The 18,730-nt window shown below is 43.6% G+C and overlaps 1 protein-coding gene across 7 annotated transcripts in view; it reads right to left on the bottom strand.

The window, feature by feature from the left end:
* The window catches only part of TYW1B (tRNA-yW synthesizing protein 1 homolog B), a 107,777-nt gene that overhangs the window by 64,389 nt on the left and 24,658 nt on the right, over positions 1-18,730 (bottom strand). For all 7 annotated transcript variants that reach the window (XM_054847796.1, XM_054847799.1, XM_054847798.1 and 4 more), the window contains 2 exons: positions 11,693-11,745; positions 8,904-9,022 (listed from right to left, as the gene is read on the bottom strand). In XM_054847796.1, coding sequence (XP_054703771.1) covers positions 8,904-9,022; positions 11,693-11,745 — 172 coding nt within the window. The remainder of the gene's footprint in view (positions 1-8,903; positions 9,023-11,692; positions 11,746-18,730) is intronic.

The raw sequence follows: 18,730 nt of genomic DNA, 5'->3' as shown, positions 1-18,730 counted from the left end.
CAGCAATATCCTGCTTCTGACACAGATGTCATCTTTGAACACCATTCTCACACCCCTCTCCTTCCAGGCTCTGGTCTCCCCAGAAGGAAGAATGGACCTTGCAGTTTAATATAAACTTAATACACCTATTTTGAACCACAGGTAAAAGGTTTCTAAACTAAAATGATGCTCTGCAGCCAGAAAGGCCTCTAAAGAAAAGAAAACCCAAGCACCTGAAAAATATATGGAGTTTCTCCCCATTCCCCATTTCATCAGCATGAGAGGATGTTACAAAACCATTGTAAGTCATCTGGAAAAAAATGCATCCTGACCAGCACATGAAATATTACAAGCAACCGGTGTGGTCCCTGTCGTGTTCGCACCTGGAAAAACACAGCCCAGAGAGCCTGCATGACCTCTCCCTGGCCAGAGGAATTTCCCACTCACCTTGCTGCACTTCAACTGGTATCAAACAGGGATAATTCCATCTTTAGGTATCATCCTAAGAAAATCAACGCATTTCTGTGCTTTCACCTCCTTGTTCTCTCCCCATGATCTGCTTTTTTCCAAAATATGCTATAAAAGTTCCTCCACTTTTCCCCACCAATTCTACTGCAGCTTACAGAATAATTTATTAATGGAAGAACAGCATATTTTGCAGTGTCTTTCAAAATAGCACTATTGGATTAACATCGCTCTGGACAAGATGACAAGCTCAAGCAATATATATTCCTGAAACTCTGTTTTCTGACCAGCTGATCTCTGTTTGCTCTACAACTCTGTCAGCCATGCAGACGACTGACGTTACCTGCCGTATTCAGCCTTCCAGCTACACGGGCATTAAGACACGACGCCCAGCATTTAACTACAGAGAAGAGACAGAGAAGCACTTTCTCAGAATGCAGTGGCTGGTCCAGTGCTTACTGAGGACAACCAAAAGGCTCCCACTGACTTCAAGTGAGAAAGACCTGGAACTCCATGCTTTAACAGTGCTAAACCACACAAATTCTAGACCTAGCATCAATAAAACAAGCCCTTTGGCCCAAACACTTCTTCATCCACTTCAAGAGCAAAGATTCAAATGCTGGTCTCAAACTACTTTACCTCTCAAAGATCCTTTAAGCTAAAACAGCTTTGCTTTTTGTATTTCTTTTTTTTTTTTTCCCTGTCTGCCAACATGGAAAGTTTTCTGAATGCCAACTATAAAAGGCATTTATAAAACTCTTACATGTTTAACTACATAACTTGTACCTTGTATATTTAATAGGGCAAGTTGGCAGAAAATCAATAGGCTCTTGATGCACGCTGGACAGCTATTAATTATTAGTGTCTAACAGTCCCTGAATTTTTAACACATTCTAACTGTTTATTAAACATACCAGGTCATGTCTACAAAGCTGCTTATTTGGCAAAAAGCAGTTTCTCTTCTAATGGGGGGGAAAAAAGTAATGTCTTGTGGCTAATGAGAATGTTCCACAGCCCGAATTTCACTGTCACCTTCCATTCCCCTGCAGGCTCCGTGACCCTTTGCATCATCTGCCTCACCAGCTACCCAAGTCTTGAGGAGGTAGTTGTGCATAGTATTCCTTCTCTTCCCAAAATAACACAAGCAAGAAAAAAAAAAAATCTCACCCACCCCACACACACCACCCCCCCACACACACACCACAAACCCCTTATTTTAGTAGAGATTCCAGGTGTGGATCAGGTTTGATTTGATACTTCAGAGACAAGCCATCACTGCCACAGCACCCCAAGAGCAACGCAAGACCACATGAAACACAATGGGGAGCTCCCAGCTCGCTCCTGCTCTCCCCTGGCTGACAAGATTGCCTCTGATCCAGTCTTATTTGCATTCTGATTAGACCTTTGATCTACCAATATTATTTACCAGCGATACCAGAGTGTCCCTGGCAGTCTGTCCCACCTGTGAAGAAGGTGCATGCTTCAGTGGGGCAGTGCAGCCTCCTCCCAAATCACTTGAGTATTATTTTAGTAAGTCAGGTTTTGCTTTATGCCCTCTTAAAATGGTTGCTCTCTTCTGTGAGCGATGCTTAGCATTACGAAGTCTTTCAAGAAACTTTGAGGGAAAATGCAGCAGGGGTATAAAGTATCACTTACTCCAGTGACTGATGTTGATACTTGGCGGGGAACACAAAGATGAGGAAATGCTGGTGGCAGTGATCATGGAAGGACAGAGCTCATGGTTCCCAGGAAGGGAGGGGAAAGAGAGAGCAGAAGTAAAACAAGACAGCTGGAGAAGCAGACTTCAGTGAACCCTGAGAAGCAGCAGGTGAGATCCCAGAGGAGAAGGCTTTAAGGGCAAAGGAGCTCAGGAGAACGGGCAGGTTTTTAAACCCTGTTAAGGCAGAAGTGCACGCTGTGGCAATAAAAAGCAAAGATATGAAGAGTAACAAGAAACCAATCTGGCAGAATCGCAGGCTCTTCTGCAATCGTGCAATCCTCCAGCTGAAAATAAAAGGAAGAGCACAAGAACACAGGGTCATAATCAGAAAGGTCAAGGCAAAAAATCAGATACAACTAGCAAAGGACATACCAGAGGGCTAACAAGAACAACTGTCCCTATAACATGAGGAGTAAGAGGAAGACCAAGAAAAAAGCTTGTCCAATGCACCAGCAAACAACGTTTAATGTTTCTCTGTGATGACAAAAAACCTGTTTGCACCTTTTCTTCTGCTTTCTCCTGATGGCAACAAGAGCCCAGACTGGACCAGGAAGAGGACAGGTTAGAGAGATCTAATCCAAATGAAGCGTTTTCACTAGGATGGTTAAACCCACCCTAGAGCATGTTGGATGAATTGGCTGACGCTATCAGACTTGCTATCAATAAGCTGAAAGTGTGAGGAGCATGTAGAAGTGAGTAAAAACACAGCGGAAAAGTGCAAATGCAATGGCGACTTTAGCAGGAACCAAAGATTCCTACACCAGCCCCTCTTAACTTCCAGTTCCTCAGGACACGCCGGATTAAATAAGTGTTTGCGAGCCCCAGAACACAGCACCGAGATCAGCAACAGCCAACATGAACCCGCTGAGAATGTTTCATGCCAACACCACCACTGGTCCTTGTAGGCAAAGGGAGAGGAGAAGAGGTTGAGTTTTCCACACCATCCTACCCAATATTCTCATCATCTGCCCAAAGAAATGCTCTGCAAGCAGTGCCGCTTTGTAAGAGAGCACAAATCAGGGTGGAGAACCTGAATCACAGATTAGTGACTACTGGGTCAGCAGGACACCAGATCTATCCAAGAGGCATCTGCAGGGCTGCGTCCTGGACTGCTCCTACCCAGCAGCTCCCAAGAGTTGAAGGACAGCTCAGACGCAGGCTTACCACATTGGAGATGGGACCAACCCAGCTGAGATGTAGACTCAGGGAGGACAGCGTGCGATTAAAGAGATTCCTCCCCCCTCCAGTGATTCTATTGCATGGTCATAACTCACATCTGACAGCACAATGCCTTGTGGTGGGGACAAAGACTTCAAGTCTCTGATTTACTTTCTACAAGTTGGATGACACTCACTTTAAAAAAGATGAAGAAAGAGAAGTTTTGATAGGAACAATTAAAAAAATCCCTATCTAGACTGCTGTCTGAGGAAAAGGAACACAATGTTTCTGTAGAAATTTCCCGCTAAATAACAGACAATTATTTCTCACATTGCTCTAAGTAATCTTTTTTTAGCTGTAGGACTGAGAAAAATAATGGTTTATTATGAATAAATTCAGGAGGAGCAAAAAGCTTTTCAAAAGGCATGGAATTATTCCTAAATGCTGATAAATTTAAACAATTTTAGAGAAGAAAAAATTAGGCAAATAAGGCTGAAGTCAAGTGTTTGGACATCTGAACATCCAAAGAAAACTCTCATTTTAAAAGTGAGAAAATATTCAGCATTTTCAAAAGAAAATTTGGATTTTTCCCATGTTTTAAAATCAACTTAAATAAAAAGATTTTTCAGAAACAGGTGAAACAGTACAAAAAGAATTGATGAATTTTAGATTAAGCAAAACGAATCAACCCAGAACTTTTAAGTTTTCACTAGGGCTGCACTGCAGTTTCTAGAAAGGCAGGCAATGCCGAGCATCTCCCAGAGCCTGCCCTGTGCTTGTGTCAACATATTTCATTCCTTCCCAGCAGAACCACGCTTAGCACACTCTCAAAGATTATTTCAAACTCACTTGCACGTCAGGATGTACAAGGTTGCTTCCCAAGCCTATAATCACTCCATCACATTACCAATTACTGTAACTGGGGACCAAGTCACCAACCACCCGCAGCAACTATTAAGACACAGGAGCATTTCCCAGCCAATAATCCGATTATATTCACTACTGATGCCATAAATACAGAAGTTAATAATGACAACTACAAAAACCTTCAACAAGGCCAAGACCAGGAAAGCGTGCACGGCTGTAAGATGAAAAGCATAGATTTCAATCCCCGTAAGTTGTTGGCAGGGTACTTTTGCCTCCTAACAGGTATGAAAATACTGCCCACTGCACAGCGTAAACTGGGAGTCCTCACACAGCAGATACTACCTTGAGGACTAAGTACATTTACAGTGACCTTACCCCCACGTTTCAGTGCTTCGATTTGACAAAACAGTGTCCAACTAATACTGAGAGCCAGCCTGAGCAGCGTGCCCTTTTGCACGGTACTGAGCAACCGACGCCACCTGATGCGATAGCCACTGGGGTCTGCACCCACCTCTCCCCATGGACCACACTGACATCTGCTCCAAGAAGTGCCTCAGGTGATTACAGTGCTGGCACAGCAGCACCTAACGGCACCAAGAGAAGCATGCTCTGCTCTATTTAGTGTTCTGAATTCAAAGTCTGGGGAGATTTTGGTGGTTCTGGTTTGGTGGGGGGTTTAGTGTGGTTCAGATTTTACCATTAACAGGGGCACGAACTAGCTGTATTCTGTCATGTCTGTGCCCCTCCGCATCCATATGGTTACTTCAAGAGTTCCTGGAAGACACAGGCCCAAAGGTCAAACCAGAGGAAAAAAAAATCCATCTGAAGAAAACGCTGAACCTTGGGTCACAATATATTAATGCTGTAAACAAAACCAGGCAAACTGAAACACTGGGAAAAAGAGAGTATTGACTTAGTGAACAGGGACTGGTGGCTGGAGATACGAGGAGACTCTGAGCTTTTGGGCTCAGGTTTTAAGTTTTACAAATCTGCAGTGTTAATACTTCACACTTCCCTGAAGAATTTAGCCTCTGGAGTCAAGTTACTTAATGACAAGAAGCTTTTTTAATCTATGTTTTCAGTTTCTTCTTAAATTTTTTAAAGACCTTATTAAGTACCTCTCCTATTATTAACCCCTTCATTTTGCAGGACTTACTGTGATCACTGGCTTTTGGCCACACACTTATTTAGATCATCTGAACAGAACTTCAGCTGTTGTCTACTGTACAAGTTAAAGCTGAAACCTTCAAGTAGAGGTATAAACATCATAAAGTTACAGAAGAAGATATATGAACCAATTTCTTTACAGGATATTTCACTCTGTCTGGTCTGCCTCCTCAGATGCAAAAATAATAAACCCTATTAATTTAAATCTTATTTAGCTGTTCCATCTCTCCACAATAATTGATTGTGCTTTAGACAGCCAGAAAACATAATCAAATCAGGTTTGCCTGGTGATTGTGCCGCAACAGTGTCAGAAAGCCTCAGTCCCCGCACTTGCTCTAATTGATTAAAAGATTTGGTCACTTGCACGTTTCCATTTAGACAATTAAGCTTAAAGAGACACGACGAACACAGCAAGACCAGCTGAGAGCAATAACAGACAGTGACAGACTAGTTTTGTTGGGAGAATGATGACTTGGGGATGTTGCAGTAATTTAAAGGTGTCTCTTGTTTCCCCCCTCGCTCTTGATGCGACAGCCACGGCAGCTCAACGCATGACTGTGGCCCTGTGGGGGGGAACACTGTGTGAATGAACGATCTGCATTTCCTGCCCTCCAAAGAAGCTGCCACATTACAAACCTGCATCACCAAAGTCTCGGCCAGCTCTCTAAGGGAAGAGGCAGGGAAGGATGAGCCAGCAGTCACACATATCGCTTCCAAGGAGGAGAAGAAAGGTCTCCAGTGCAGAATCCAAGCTACAGCTTTTACAAAACCCCTAACTTTGAGTGGTTTGGGTGCTGGCTCCACCCATGATACCTGGTTCAGGGCCAAAACGTGTCAGTCACAACCAGCCAACTACAATGACATCCGATTCCCAGGGAAAACGGCCGAACTACAGCATTTCTTGCCAAAGTGAGGAAGAGAAAACAAACACGCTCCTTGGCCTTTTCCTCAGCTATCCTGGGAGAGCTGCAGTGGTTATGCAGTTGGAAACATTGGCAGACTCTACAAATGTCAAAATCCTGAAAGAAGAGATCAAGGAAAAAAAAAAGAATCACAGCAGTCTTATCTGCAACTTAGTGTGCAGAGCTGTACAACCAGACCAGCAAGGCTTAAAACCTGTATTAAAAACATTTTGCCAACAGTAGATCAAAACTATTGCTTCATATGCCTCCAACAGCACAGATGGCAACTGCTAATAAGAAGGTAACATGTTTATCCTCCCCAGCCACCGGTGCCTGCAATTCTACGTTTAGTCTCACATGATTAAGAATCTGCAAGGCATGGTGGGTTTAAAATAAAAGGTTTATTTACAGATAGCCCTGGCTGCAGGTTTGTGAACTGTGCTGACATGTAGTTGGTAGGGAGGAGGGTGGGTATGGAAGTCTCTTCTACGCCAAACAAACCTGCCCTGGCACCGCTCACAGCCACACCAAGGCTGTAGCAGCCCAAGCTCAGGATCTGAAAAAGCAACCAAAGTGAAGAAAACTTCTTTCAGTGGTTCTGGTTTACATCAAGCTTATGGTGTCCATAAAGCAAGCCTTGGGGTGAGTCTCAAACTGAGCATTAAGTCTTCCAACTCGACTGTCGTCTCTTCCCAGACCCCTGACAGCTGCGGTCCATATGGAAAAGTCCAACAACTGCAACCTATTTCACCCGCAGAAGGTAAGCAAGTGAGAACATTTTTCAGCACAGTCCCCTGGAAAGCTGTTTCCTTGCATCCAGGTTGTTACCATCAGTGAAATAAGCATTCTAGTATTTGTTATCATTAGGACTACTGTTTCCAGGATTCCTCTTAAAAGTGACAAATGATAGTTACAGGGCGATGAGTTAGAGGCTCATGGCGGTTTATCCCAATTACTGCACTTTTCACTGTACCCTTGTTTGACTTCCCTGATCCAGTCCCATTCCCCGGGCTCAGGCTGCTGCTCAGAAACACCAGAGCTGGGTCACTGAAGGGGAACAGTGTTAAATGCTCTGCAGTGCAATACTAGGAACAAAACACCTCGTTCTGGTGATGTTATTGCTTTCTATTTGCTGTTTATGTACCTTCTGTGTAGGGACAGAGGGACAATATGCAAGGCAATCTTCTTCCTACCAGTACAGTCCCTACTGCAGAATTAAATGCACCACTGCTAGCTGATACAGAGGAAAAAGAGGAATGAGCAGTACATTTTTCTTCCCAGTCATTAGATTGCTCTGAAGAAAAGCAGAAAAACTCACCCATTAAACATGCCATTTGCTGTGTCCTTTCAAGCCAGGATATGATGAAAGCTCATCAAGAGCACCAATTAGCATTTTGGTGTGGACTCCCAAATGCAAACTTAACATGAGGACCGGTAGCTAACGCTTATACTTAAGACTAACATGGGAGACAGCTTCAAAGTGCCTTCAAAATTACAGCAGGCCTTTTGCACTGATGCTGTCATTTAAATATTCTCATGAAATACTTACATTATTCAAACTTGAAGACTATGAAAGACAGAAAATGGTACTCAGAGGAATTCTGCTGGTTTTGCATGAAAATATTGGGCTGCTGGACAGTCAGGCTTAGATACGGAATGGGTGGTACCATCAGCCCCCTGGAGTCACATAAATACCTAAGGAAGTGCAGCCCCTGTGGTTTGAATTAGCTAGCAAGGTGGAAGATAAAAGAGCTCAAAGAATAACCTCCACATCCTCCCACTCAGTACGCTTTCACGTCACCGCTTTTATTTCTGCTGAGCCTCTCAGTCTCTCTCACCGATCCCATCCTGCACTCCCCCCCACCTAGCAAAAGACTGCCTCGGAAACCCGGGCATTTCGGTGAGTAAGCAGTGCTGGAGCCGCTCGCAGCTCAGATCCTGGCAAAGCTCATTTCCTTCAGAGAATTAACAACAAAGTGATTCCTCTGAGAAAAGGGGTCAGTCACTTTACTGACTACAATGGAAAGTCATTTATTAGCTACTGGTTAAGCAAGGCAACAGTTACCAAGTCATCACTTTTCACTCACTGAGCACCCAATTGAATCAGTGGGGGTGAAGGTACTTTAAATAAGAAAAATGGTCCAATTCCAAAACAAAGCTGCTTACATCACTTCATGGGCTTTGCACAACAAGCCAGCCCATGTTCTCCAGAGCACCGGGAGCCATGGGGAGTGCCAGTGATCTCCAGAGGGAACCAAACCTCCACCCAGTGCTCGGTGCAGGCAGCAGTGGGAATCCCAGGGCGGTAGATGGAGAGGTGTCTGTCTCCTGCCTCCCCAATTCCTTCTTCCATGGGTCCAAGACACGGCCGCACAGGAGACAGTTCTAGGGGAGGTGGCACTGGGGAGCCCTCAGATCCTCTTCAGTCTCAGAGCTGCAGAGTCCACCCAGCTCCTACCATCCCTGACCCATAGCTCCGCAGCTCCCAGCATGGGAGAAGTGCAAGCAGGAAGGAGGAGCTGCTCCTTTCCAAACCCTTCGTCCCCCAATTGCCAAGTAACACTGCCCTAGGTTTGAGCAACAGGACAGGGACAGAGCGGAACAGAGCCCCAGAGTAAAACTGCATCAGTATTTTAGTGTTTTACCTCCAGCAAAAGACACATTTGTTTGCGCAAGCCAGGCTCGGCGTGGCCTCCATGCAGCGGTGGCTCTCAATTCCGTAAAACGTGTGTTTGTAGCAGCCTCCTCGGCCTCGAAGCATCGACTAACAACAGAGACACACAAATACCGAGAAAGTTAAAACACACCATCTGTAATCAAACTGAGTGCATAGGTTTGAAACCTGCTGCCTGGGCACATTTGCAGTTTTTGATCGCTAGTAACTTCAGTGTTCAAAGTCACCCGTGACAGACATTGCAAGCGAGGTCACGGCTGCAGAGCAAGTCTGAATAATGACAGATGCAGAAAGAAATTCACAGCACGCAGATCTCGATACAGTCTGATTGTTTATACGCGTCCTTATAGAAAAAAGGCATTTATGATGTCAAATTTACAGCTGGTTTAGAGGAGAGAAACTTTAACATAATCAATAACTTCTCACTTGCAACACCACAGCGTAACCATGTGCTTTACTGAAGCTTTTAAGTGAATCAGCCAACAATAGAAAGCAGGTGAAGCCACTTAAGCTGCAAGAAATATTATTGTAAAAGCCCACTAAAGAGTAACAAGGATCAATTTTGAGGCTGTGCTACTGAACACTCAATTCTTTTCATTTGTCTAGTAGACTATTTCTTCTAGCACTAAATTAAATAAATACCCTGACCTTATAAAACCCTCATTCACACCAGTCAGCAGCTCCAGCAGGACGCTGCACTTTCCTTCACAGCAGAACCGCAGTAGCCTTCCCACCGGGATACGTCTCCTATTTAGCATGCAAGTTGCTTGGAGCAAAGACTATCTTTCATTATCTCAGTTAAATAATAATAAATGAGAAAGACTCTTTACTACTCTCAAGAGAGAATTTGAAATATGACATAGTAACTTTTAATTTACCTTCCTCTGCCTGAAGAGTCCTGGTGATCCAAGACAGTCTCCATTGAGCAGCAGGGAAAGAATATACAGTAACTCCTAACATATGGACAGGCCTGTTATAGCTGGGAGATTAAACAAAATGAAAACGCTGTTGATTCTACCCATCCCTCGAACAATAGAGATTTCACAAGACTCACAAATTCTCAGACAGCAAGTTATATTTTGGATTTCCTAAGACAGGCAAATCAACAGACTCTTCCTAAAATTTTGCAGGTTTTATGCTCTTTTCCAGAATACGACAGAACACAATCATTTTAATCTGAGATATCGCTATGAAACTCTACTTAATGCTAATCCTTCTAGCCCTGCTCCTGCTTTCTACTGATACAAATCTCAAACAAGCCTCCTGAAGACATTCACATATTGGTGTGAATCTGAGTCAAAGCCACTGCCTGTAACCAATTTCAGCTCAATTTATTAGAACACTTTACGTTCAATTCCTGCTTAAGCTAAAAATAGTATGGTCCTATCTAAGCACACAGAGCTGCTCTTTATTTTGTGAAATGGCTTTACAGTGCTGTGTTAAATTCCAATTCTTTAATAAAAATAGGTCCTGCGGATTTCTCAGTCACAGCACTGAAGTTTGACAAGTTTTTCTTCAAACATTTCATGGCCTTCTCTGACACTCAAAATGACAGGAGAGAGAAATATTTGTAAGAGTAAACAGCGGAAGCATCAGCGGGATCAGTAGTCTCACAAATATTCATGACAATACAGCGGTGGGCTCTTTAAACTGTTCACAAGAACAAGTCTTTTGATGAAAGAGTTCATTGATACCAGGCATTTCAATAAGAAAAACCTCGCTGCAGCCACCCACTTTGGTGATTGCCATTCAAAGAGCTCTTTTCAAAAATAAACAAAGTTAATCATGCAGCAAAAGAGAGCTGAGGGACCAAGGAACTGATCACCGCCACAGCAAGAATTAGAGATGTGCTGGCATTTTAATGAGGTGATGACTCCCATAGTTTATCATCCTGTGAATGCTGAAGGCTTTAGCATGTTTTATCAATGTTACTCCCCAAATGTGTAATGTTATAGAGCAGCTTTCAGCTTCTGAGCTTCTCGCGGACCTGCAAAGCACAGCGGAAACAATAGACGTGCTGAAGAGGCTGAGGTCTGTTCTACAGGGCTCTGTGCCTCCCCACTGGGAATATTTGAAGTCTGCAAACAAGCTACTTGAAAAGCTGCCGGTTTACATCGCCTAAACCACACAACTGCAGGGCTTGGAGGACGACTTTTCCATATCTACGTGTCCATACACACATAAACACAGAAACATATTTTACACAACTATATACATACATACCTACTCCCACAGAGTAATTTTAAAAAATCCTAGCGTTAACAAGTGACAGTCACCTCGCTATCTAAATCTTGCTTGACAAATGCTGAAAGCCAGCAGAGGAGCGCTGACTGTCGCAAACCAGATACATCAGTCACAGAACAGGCTTGAATGCCCTTGTGTGCCCATTCAAGTGTAATGACGGACCGTGTTATCTTTGTTTCAGAAGACCTCACGCTGGTGACGTAACCTTCCCACTTTTCTCTGCGGTGTTCTGCTCCTGCCATATATTTCAGTAGGCAGGAGATATTTTAGCAGACAGCAGAATAACAGGAAAAAAACAAAAAATGCTGTTCCCAGCTCTTTGCCACGGTCGCATTCTCACTCTTCGCAGCGGGATTTTAATAGCTCGAAATGCAAAACTACAGCTTGGAAGATGAAATTTGTTTTTGTGCAAGTAATATCACATTTTTAAAGGATATTTCATCTGGAAATTGTAATACCTAAGTTTCTAGATTTTGGGGGGGTTTTTTAATTTATAAAATGGGAAAAAGATCATACCTTTGTCCACCGACAGAGCTTCACCCCAGAATGGCTTCCAATCAGTTTGTAACCTGAAAACAAACAAAAAAATGAATCAAGCAGTTGATTTTAACCTGCAGTAGTTGATACACAAAACACACCAATTGGTAAACAAAGTTATTAAGCATCACAGTCTCAATGCTGCTCCTTGTTGACCCAAAGGTGACACTACCAAGATGTCAGTGCCATCCACAGCACTCTGTTTGATTCTGGAGACCTGCAGAGCAGCGTAGAGGCCATGGCCACTCAAGGGACTTCAGCCAACTTGAAATAGTTTTTCTTAAGTGTAGATTTATTTCTATTGCTCAGTCTTGTTTGAACGAAGAGGGGGTGGCCAGACTTCTCCACATAACAGGATGGCAGACTAACCCAGCAATGCAGGACATCTCCCTGACCCCAAGAACAGCATGTGGGAGGGAGCGGGACACAGAACCAGAAGCATCTTCCTGTCCCTAAGCCTTGGAACAGATCCTTCCCCAGGACCAAGCAGAGCTACTCCAGCTGCTCCTCCGTACAGAGCGCAACTGAAATGCGGGGCTCAGCCTGAACCCAAACTTCACAGGTTCACCAATTCTACACCTCTGCTACAGCAATCGCATCAGCAAGGGAGCCGCTCCTGCATGCCTAGAGGAAAGCTGATTTCACATCACTTCCCTGCTCCCCAGCCAAGATCAACACAATTTCATTTAAATTTATCGGCCCAGGAGGATTAATTCCATAACGTTCGTTAAGCACTAAGTACTATTATTACCCAAACTGCTTGAGTTGGGTTATTTTCCCCTTTGAAAAAAGTGCTTAGAGACCAATATGTCCGAAGGATTAAAAGTCACTTTAAAAGCAGCGTAAAAATAAGAGGGATTTGAGAAGCCTCACTGTGTCATTCACACAGTAACATTTATACATCAGTGGCCTGGTTGTCCCCAAACCCAGCACGGCCCAACTAACCGCTTTAAGCTGATGTTTATATTAACACTTTAAAGGGAAATATCAAATTTTAGGTATCAAGTCTCCTTCCTGCCAACCAGCATGAACTGAACAGGAAAGAGCCACCTGTTCAGAAGAACCGGCCTTCGCCTCCTGCAACAAGAGGTGGCACAATTACCCTGCCCTGCTCATTTGTCACTGTGTGTCCCCCACACCTCCAAGGACACCGAGCCAGGTGGGAACTACAGCAACAGTAGATGCCACAACAACTTCACCAGCAGAAAAATGAAACAGTGTGAAGACACACATGGCTAATAAGGAATCAGCATCTAGAGCATGCTGCTCCAGTTACCCTGCCACTTACATCCAGCAGAGACCTGCCCATTGCCTCTTTCTTCTTGACCCGACGTTTGCCGCTGCCTCCTCGCGCTGGGTCTAACCTTGCCAGGGCATTAGGACAGAGGCAATTTTAGCCTGATGGGCTCCCTGAAGCGACTCTTCAGGAGACTGTACAAACATTCGGGGCAGCACATGGAGGTGGATGGTGGGAGCAAGCAGCGGGGACCCCCATTAGATGGCAAAGGGGCCAACTGCCAGATCAAGTGAGGCTTTGGTGACTTTGCTGCATGTTCAAGGTTAAGCCAATATAGGAAGGAAGAAAGAACTGTTGCAAGCAAAAAAAAAAAAAAAGCCTTTGTATTTTACACAGCAGGTCATCCAATCCTTTCCTGGAGAAAGGCATCAGTGTAACCCTGATCAGCATTTCTGACACAGAACTGAGAGTCTCCAAACCACGTGCAATATTGGGGACATCTTTATCTAGGAGTGGATGGGACCCCGAAGACCTTGTGGCAACTTCTGACTGACACTTGTCAGAGGCAGAGCCAAGCAGACCCAACTGCATTTGGCTGCATCACTTCATCTCCTCCCACCCTGGGTCTGTGCTGCCTCTTTCTTCTGCTTTTCTTTGCAAACAGGCTTGTCCAGCAAGGTCTAATCTCAACCAAGACCTCCCTGCACTGCTAGAATTCATGTCCTTACAGGATTTCTTGACAAGCATGAGAAGGATGATGCATTCGTCCTCCCTCCAACACAGCTGTCCAAGCCAGACTCTTTACTGATGTCAACCAGCACAGCCCTAGCCATGTTTTTTTCCATTTTTCAGAATTCAGCGACAGCATTCATGTAATATTATTCTCTTACAGATCACTTGTCAGAAGAAGTAATATGGCTGCTTTAAAATGGGTTTTAGATTATAATTAAATTGGAAATAGGATATGCTTGCCTAGATCTGCTACTGTTTGAGGGAAGAGAGGAAGCAGCTAAACTGAGCAAGGTGCCAAGCTCCGGAGCCCAAAGCTGCAGCATTTTCTCTTAAGTTACTTAAATCAACTTCCACCATGTGGAGCGCCCACAGCTTCCTATAAAGGCCAAGAAAATTGTACACGTTCAACATCAAAACAGAGTCTTACAAACTTCAGCCAGCTTTGGTGATGAGAAGGGGTTTACTCATCTTATTTGCTGCTGCCAGGAGTTACAGCTATGGTTATAAGAAGAAATAGCATATACTTGCAGAACTTCTTAAAGGCACTGTACAAAGGTGTTGAACTCGGATGTTCACCGTGTAAGTAACTCTGGTAGAAGCATGGTTACCCGGCAGAGAACACTGGCCGTGCCATGCTTTTTCAGACTTGGAAGTTAAATAAAATATCAGTGATTGAGACCAAACACTCTTTACATAACTACTCTGGGTGAGCAGAGTCCTTCCACCTCTGTAAAGCCTGTTTCTTCACGTATTTGTCTTACTACTGGCAGCAAACCAGTTTGGGCTAAAAGAAAGTACAAAGGGTTAAGCAAGAACCAAGCAGCAGTGAGTTTCAAACCAAACATAGGAGAAAATGTGTTCAAGAACCCTCCATCCTGTTTCCACATTGCAGCTTCTGCTGGACAACCCTTTTGAGAGCTCAGGCCAGCTCACCCCTGCCATCAGCTCTGCTACAACTTCACCGTGGCTCTGCCAAGGCCCAGGGTGGTTGGATCGAATCCTACTGATGGCCCACAACCACCTCTGTACGCCAGGACTCGCTGTGAACACATTCACCTCTGCACATAAGAGATAGTACTTGCAAACAGTAACTCTAGGTGAGTATTAGACACACCACTGTCCACATAACAGTGCGTTGTCTCGATGAGACTCTGCTCACAGTCCCTATGTATCTTCACATACTAAGCCTAAACAAAACCAATCCATTTGTTATTTCTACAGCCTAATATTCAAAAGGATTCCTTAAATTATAAGCAGGTTCATAGTAATCAGCTCAACTCCTGACTAAAGGTGCAAGAACATTTAATCTGAAGTCTGTGTATTAGTTGATCCTGCTCTAGATGATAAATTTTGAATGACCTAGAGGCCTGCCAAACTTGACTGAAACTATCATTTTTTACTATAATAAGACATGAATTAAGCTTTTAAACAAGCTTTTGGGTGAAATGAGTGTTATCAGGCAATAACACTAGGCTGATAAACATTTGGTGATTGTTCGCCCTGACAATCCAATTGTATTTTAATAGTCCACAGACAGATTTTTAACTAGAGACGGCCAGCGTTGCAGATGGTGACTGCTCCATTGTCAGCATTTACACTCTATCATGTAAATAGTAGTTTTAAAAATCCATTCTCTGAAATACAAAGAATTCATTCAGGGACCCTACTGAAATCTCTGCCACTGAGACAGGACACTGCTATCTACATACTCATATCTTGTTGTGGGAACTCAAGGTATTCTGGCTGTGGTTTTGCTAGTTTACCAGTGCCATAACAATTCTTTCTAAGCTCCTGAATGTGGATGAATTATGTGCTTATGTGAGCAATTCTGCTTTCAAAATTAAAATAACATGAGGTATAGCTAAGATAACCCAAATTTCCAGACGTACAGCTGTCCATATCAAAAGCAGTATCATCATATCTGCACAGTCTAAAACAACGCATCTGTAAGAGAGCCATACCGTATGGCTTTCAAAGATTGCTGACTATCCCAACATGACAAAATGTCCAGAAGAAAACCCAAAAGACACCTTCCGGTATAGATCTCTACACCACCAAAAGCTTGCTTTCAACAGAAGACTATGAAAGCACAAAGCAAAAGATTCAATTACAAAAGAATGAAGTAGCTCAGTAGTTGAAAAATCCCCAAAAGGTACAAGAAAAAGACTTCGCCATCCTTCTGCAAGAGCTCAGTCACCATAAGCATGGTAAAAGCCAATCTGATGTTTTTCTTCTGAGTCATATACAGCTGACAAATCAGTGTGATTCTATCAAGCAATCTCCTTAAATCAAAGCCCTCTGGTTTGAGGCAATGATTACCTGTTAAAGCTGAAACTAATGCAGAAAGGGGAACTTCACACTAGAATGTTTATGGGGTAAAATGTTTCCAACTTCCTGCTATCACTTTGCAAGAGTGCAGTTGAAAAGGGCCAGAGGCAAAGGTCAGTGACACGAGTGTCATCCATCACCACCACCAAGGACCATTTCAAAGTTGTAACACAACTGCTGCACTTGAACCACCACCCAAAAGACAATGTTCTGACTAGAGCTAGAAAATTAATTAGAAAAAACCCAACAAAAGCCATTGGAAGAGGAACTTCTTCAAATTATGTCAGCATTGTATACCAAAATAGAAAGAAGTGGAATCCGGGTAGTGGAATTTTTCAGATTACCCAAGCACAATGGAAAAAAACCTCCAGTTTCATTCCTAGCATGGCTCAATCTTCAAGAAACCCTTGCCAAGCCCAGCAAGATCTACTCTTTAGGTTTTCTCTTTTTTTTGAAAAGAGGAAAGTACTCTTAAAAAGTACAAAATGTTTGTGATTTGTGGAAGGACTTGCTTCTATGAACTCAAAGCAGGAGTGAGGACATAAGAAAGGATTACAGGACTGTACCTCATATGCAAAAATACTGTCGTTCCAAAATGGATGGAAAGTTTGGTCTTTCAGCGGAGCTGCTAAAATGCTGCTTCAGATCCTTCTCATCATACACAAAGCAAAGAACATCTTGAACATTTTTAACACATAGTAAAAGCCTACTAAGGTTAGTGAAAGAAATACAGCTGCTTCAGCAGGCAATCCAAACCTAACCTAGTATCCAGAAAATGAGACTGGCAGAGTTCAAGGGTGGGAATGCCAGTAGCTATAATAAATTCCAGCCTCAACACAGCTGATTATAAAAGAGCTAAAAAATTCTTAAGATCTGGCTTTTCACTTAAACCCAGATGTCCATTTTAATCCAAGAGTACCTTTTCCTTTGCAGCACAGAACAGCCTGGGTAGTAGGAATATAAAACCTTCAATATTCAAATCCATAATTTCTTGTCATGTTGTGCCTTTGACAAAAAACAGCCACAGAGACCACTGGTATTTTCACCTACATCAACCAGTACTGAAGAAAAATCAGAAGAAAAGCCTTCTGTATCTGGCACCTTTGACAAAGGGCAAGGTGATAAGCCAGACCATTTGCCGAGCTGTTGCAAAGTGTTTGCCATGAACGTGTCCATGTTGGTGACCTCCACTAGTAGCAACCACAGCAAAGCGTGTCTTATAGAAGTGAGGCCACGGGCATCAACAAGGTAGCCCATCCCCCAAATCAACTGCAAATTCTCGAGACCTCCTCTCACCCAAGGCGAGATGGAATAACGATGTTCATTCCTCAGCCCAAGAGTTTCACTAACTTCCATGTTGGCTTTGCCATCCCAAGAGGAAAACAGCTGTTCCCCTACTCCCAAAGAGGGATTCTGGGGGCTTGGCAAGCAAACATCCATCATCACCCACCAGAGCAATCCTAAAAAAACGAAACTAACCAACCATCTCCAGAAGCCACCTTCCACCTGGTCTCAGACACTGCACCCAAGATAAAGACCTGCAAGATAAAATCCCTTCACACACTCTGAATAGCCAAAGGATCCCTACACCTCTGTCTGGGAGGTTGGGAAGACACAAGCTCCACTGAGGAGGACAGAACATGCAATTCACATTTGGGCTGTAAAGCAAGCAGAAAAAAAACCCACGATGGGACTCAAACAAGCTGACAAAAGAAGCAGTTTCCCACAAAGACATGCCCTGCACCGCCTCAGTTTCCCTGCTAGGGCCAGAGCAACAGCCTCATTGCCGGGACCCTGGGCTTTCCCCACACATCCACTCATCCACAGAGGACATTTGGGTCCCTCCAGTGCCTTCTGCAGCCCTGCCTCCTATCTCCAGCTCCCCCCACATCCTCTGTCTATTTTGGCTGGTCTGATGGCTGGGTAGGAGACAGCAAGTGCATGCCTAGCCTGCAAACTCACCCTTGGCAACTGGCAGTAGCCAGCTGGCCAAAGAGGATGGGTCATAACTCACAGGTCACATCATTCAGTGATGAGAAAGGGAGCCTCAAGCTCCTCTTTATTCATAGGAAAATTCTCAAGAAATCTGCAGGAACTTAATGTAAAGGAACCGTACATCAGTGTCAGCTTTGGCTGAAAAGTTTCTAGTGGAAGAAGGCGGCCAAGCCAGCCTGCATAACTCTCTTCCTCAAGTACCTAGAACAAATACATAAAGAGTAAGAGACAGAACTACAAGTTGCTACAGACAAGATCTCTTTTTTTTTGTTCATGTTTTATGGAGTCTCTCTTTTTCAGTCATTCTGGGCACATTTCTTTCTCCTCATTTCCATTTGTATCAACTGTCCCCTTGCTTGGGGAGAGTTTCATGTTATAAAGAAAGGACAACAAATTTTATCCTTGCCTGAATATCTTGTATTTTGTTCCAGCTTAATAGATGTAATTTCAGAGACCAGTACTCTGCAAAACCCTTCTAAAACCTAAAAAAAAAATTATACATTTCAAATATAAATGCATTTAAGCTTATTTTTCTCTATTATACATGGAGTAACTCTACCAGCTCCAGTAACTATATAAGGGAAGAATCAGGCCCATGAAACCAAGCTTTCACCATCTACTCTGCTCTGCTGCTACATCTGCACCAGCAAATTAGTATTGCAGTCAGCTCACCACCAGCTCTTGGCAGCTTCCAAACCGTGGGACTTTGGCATCTTCTGCTTCCT

This window comes from Grus americana, chromosome 19 (genome assembly GCF_028858705.1).
Source record: "Grus americana isolate bGruAme1 chromosome 19, bGruAme1.mat, whole genome shotgun sequence".
Taxonomy (NCBI): domain Eukaryota; kingdom Metazoa; phylum Chordata; class Aves; order Gruiformes; family Gruidae; genus Grus; species Grus americana.
The sequence above is the reverse complement of the archived record's forward strand: the minus strand, read 5'-3'. Positions and strand labels throughout refer to the sequence as shown.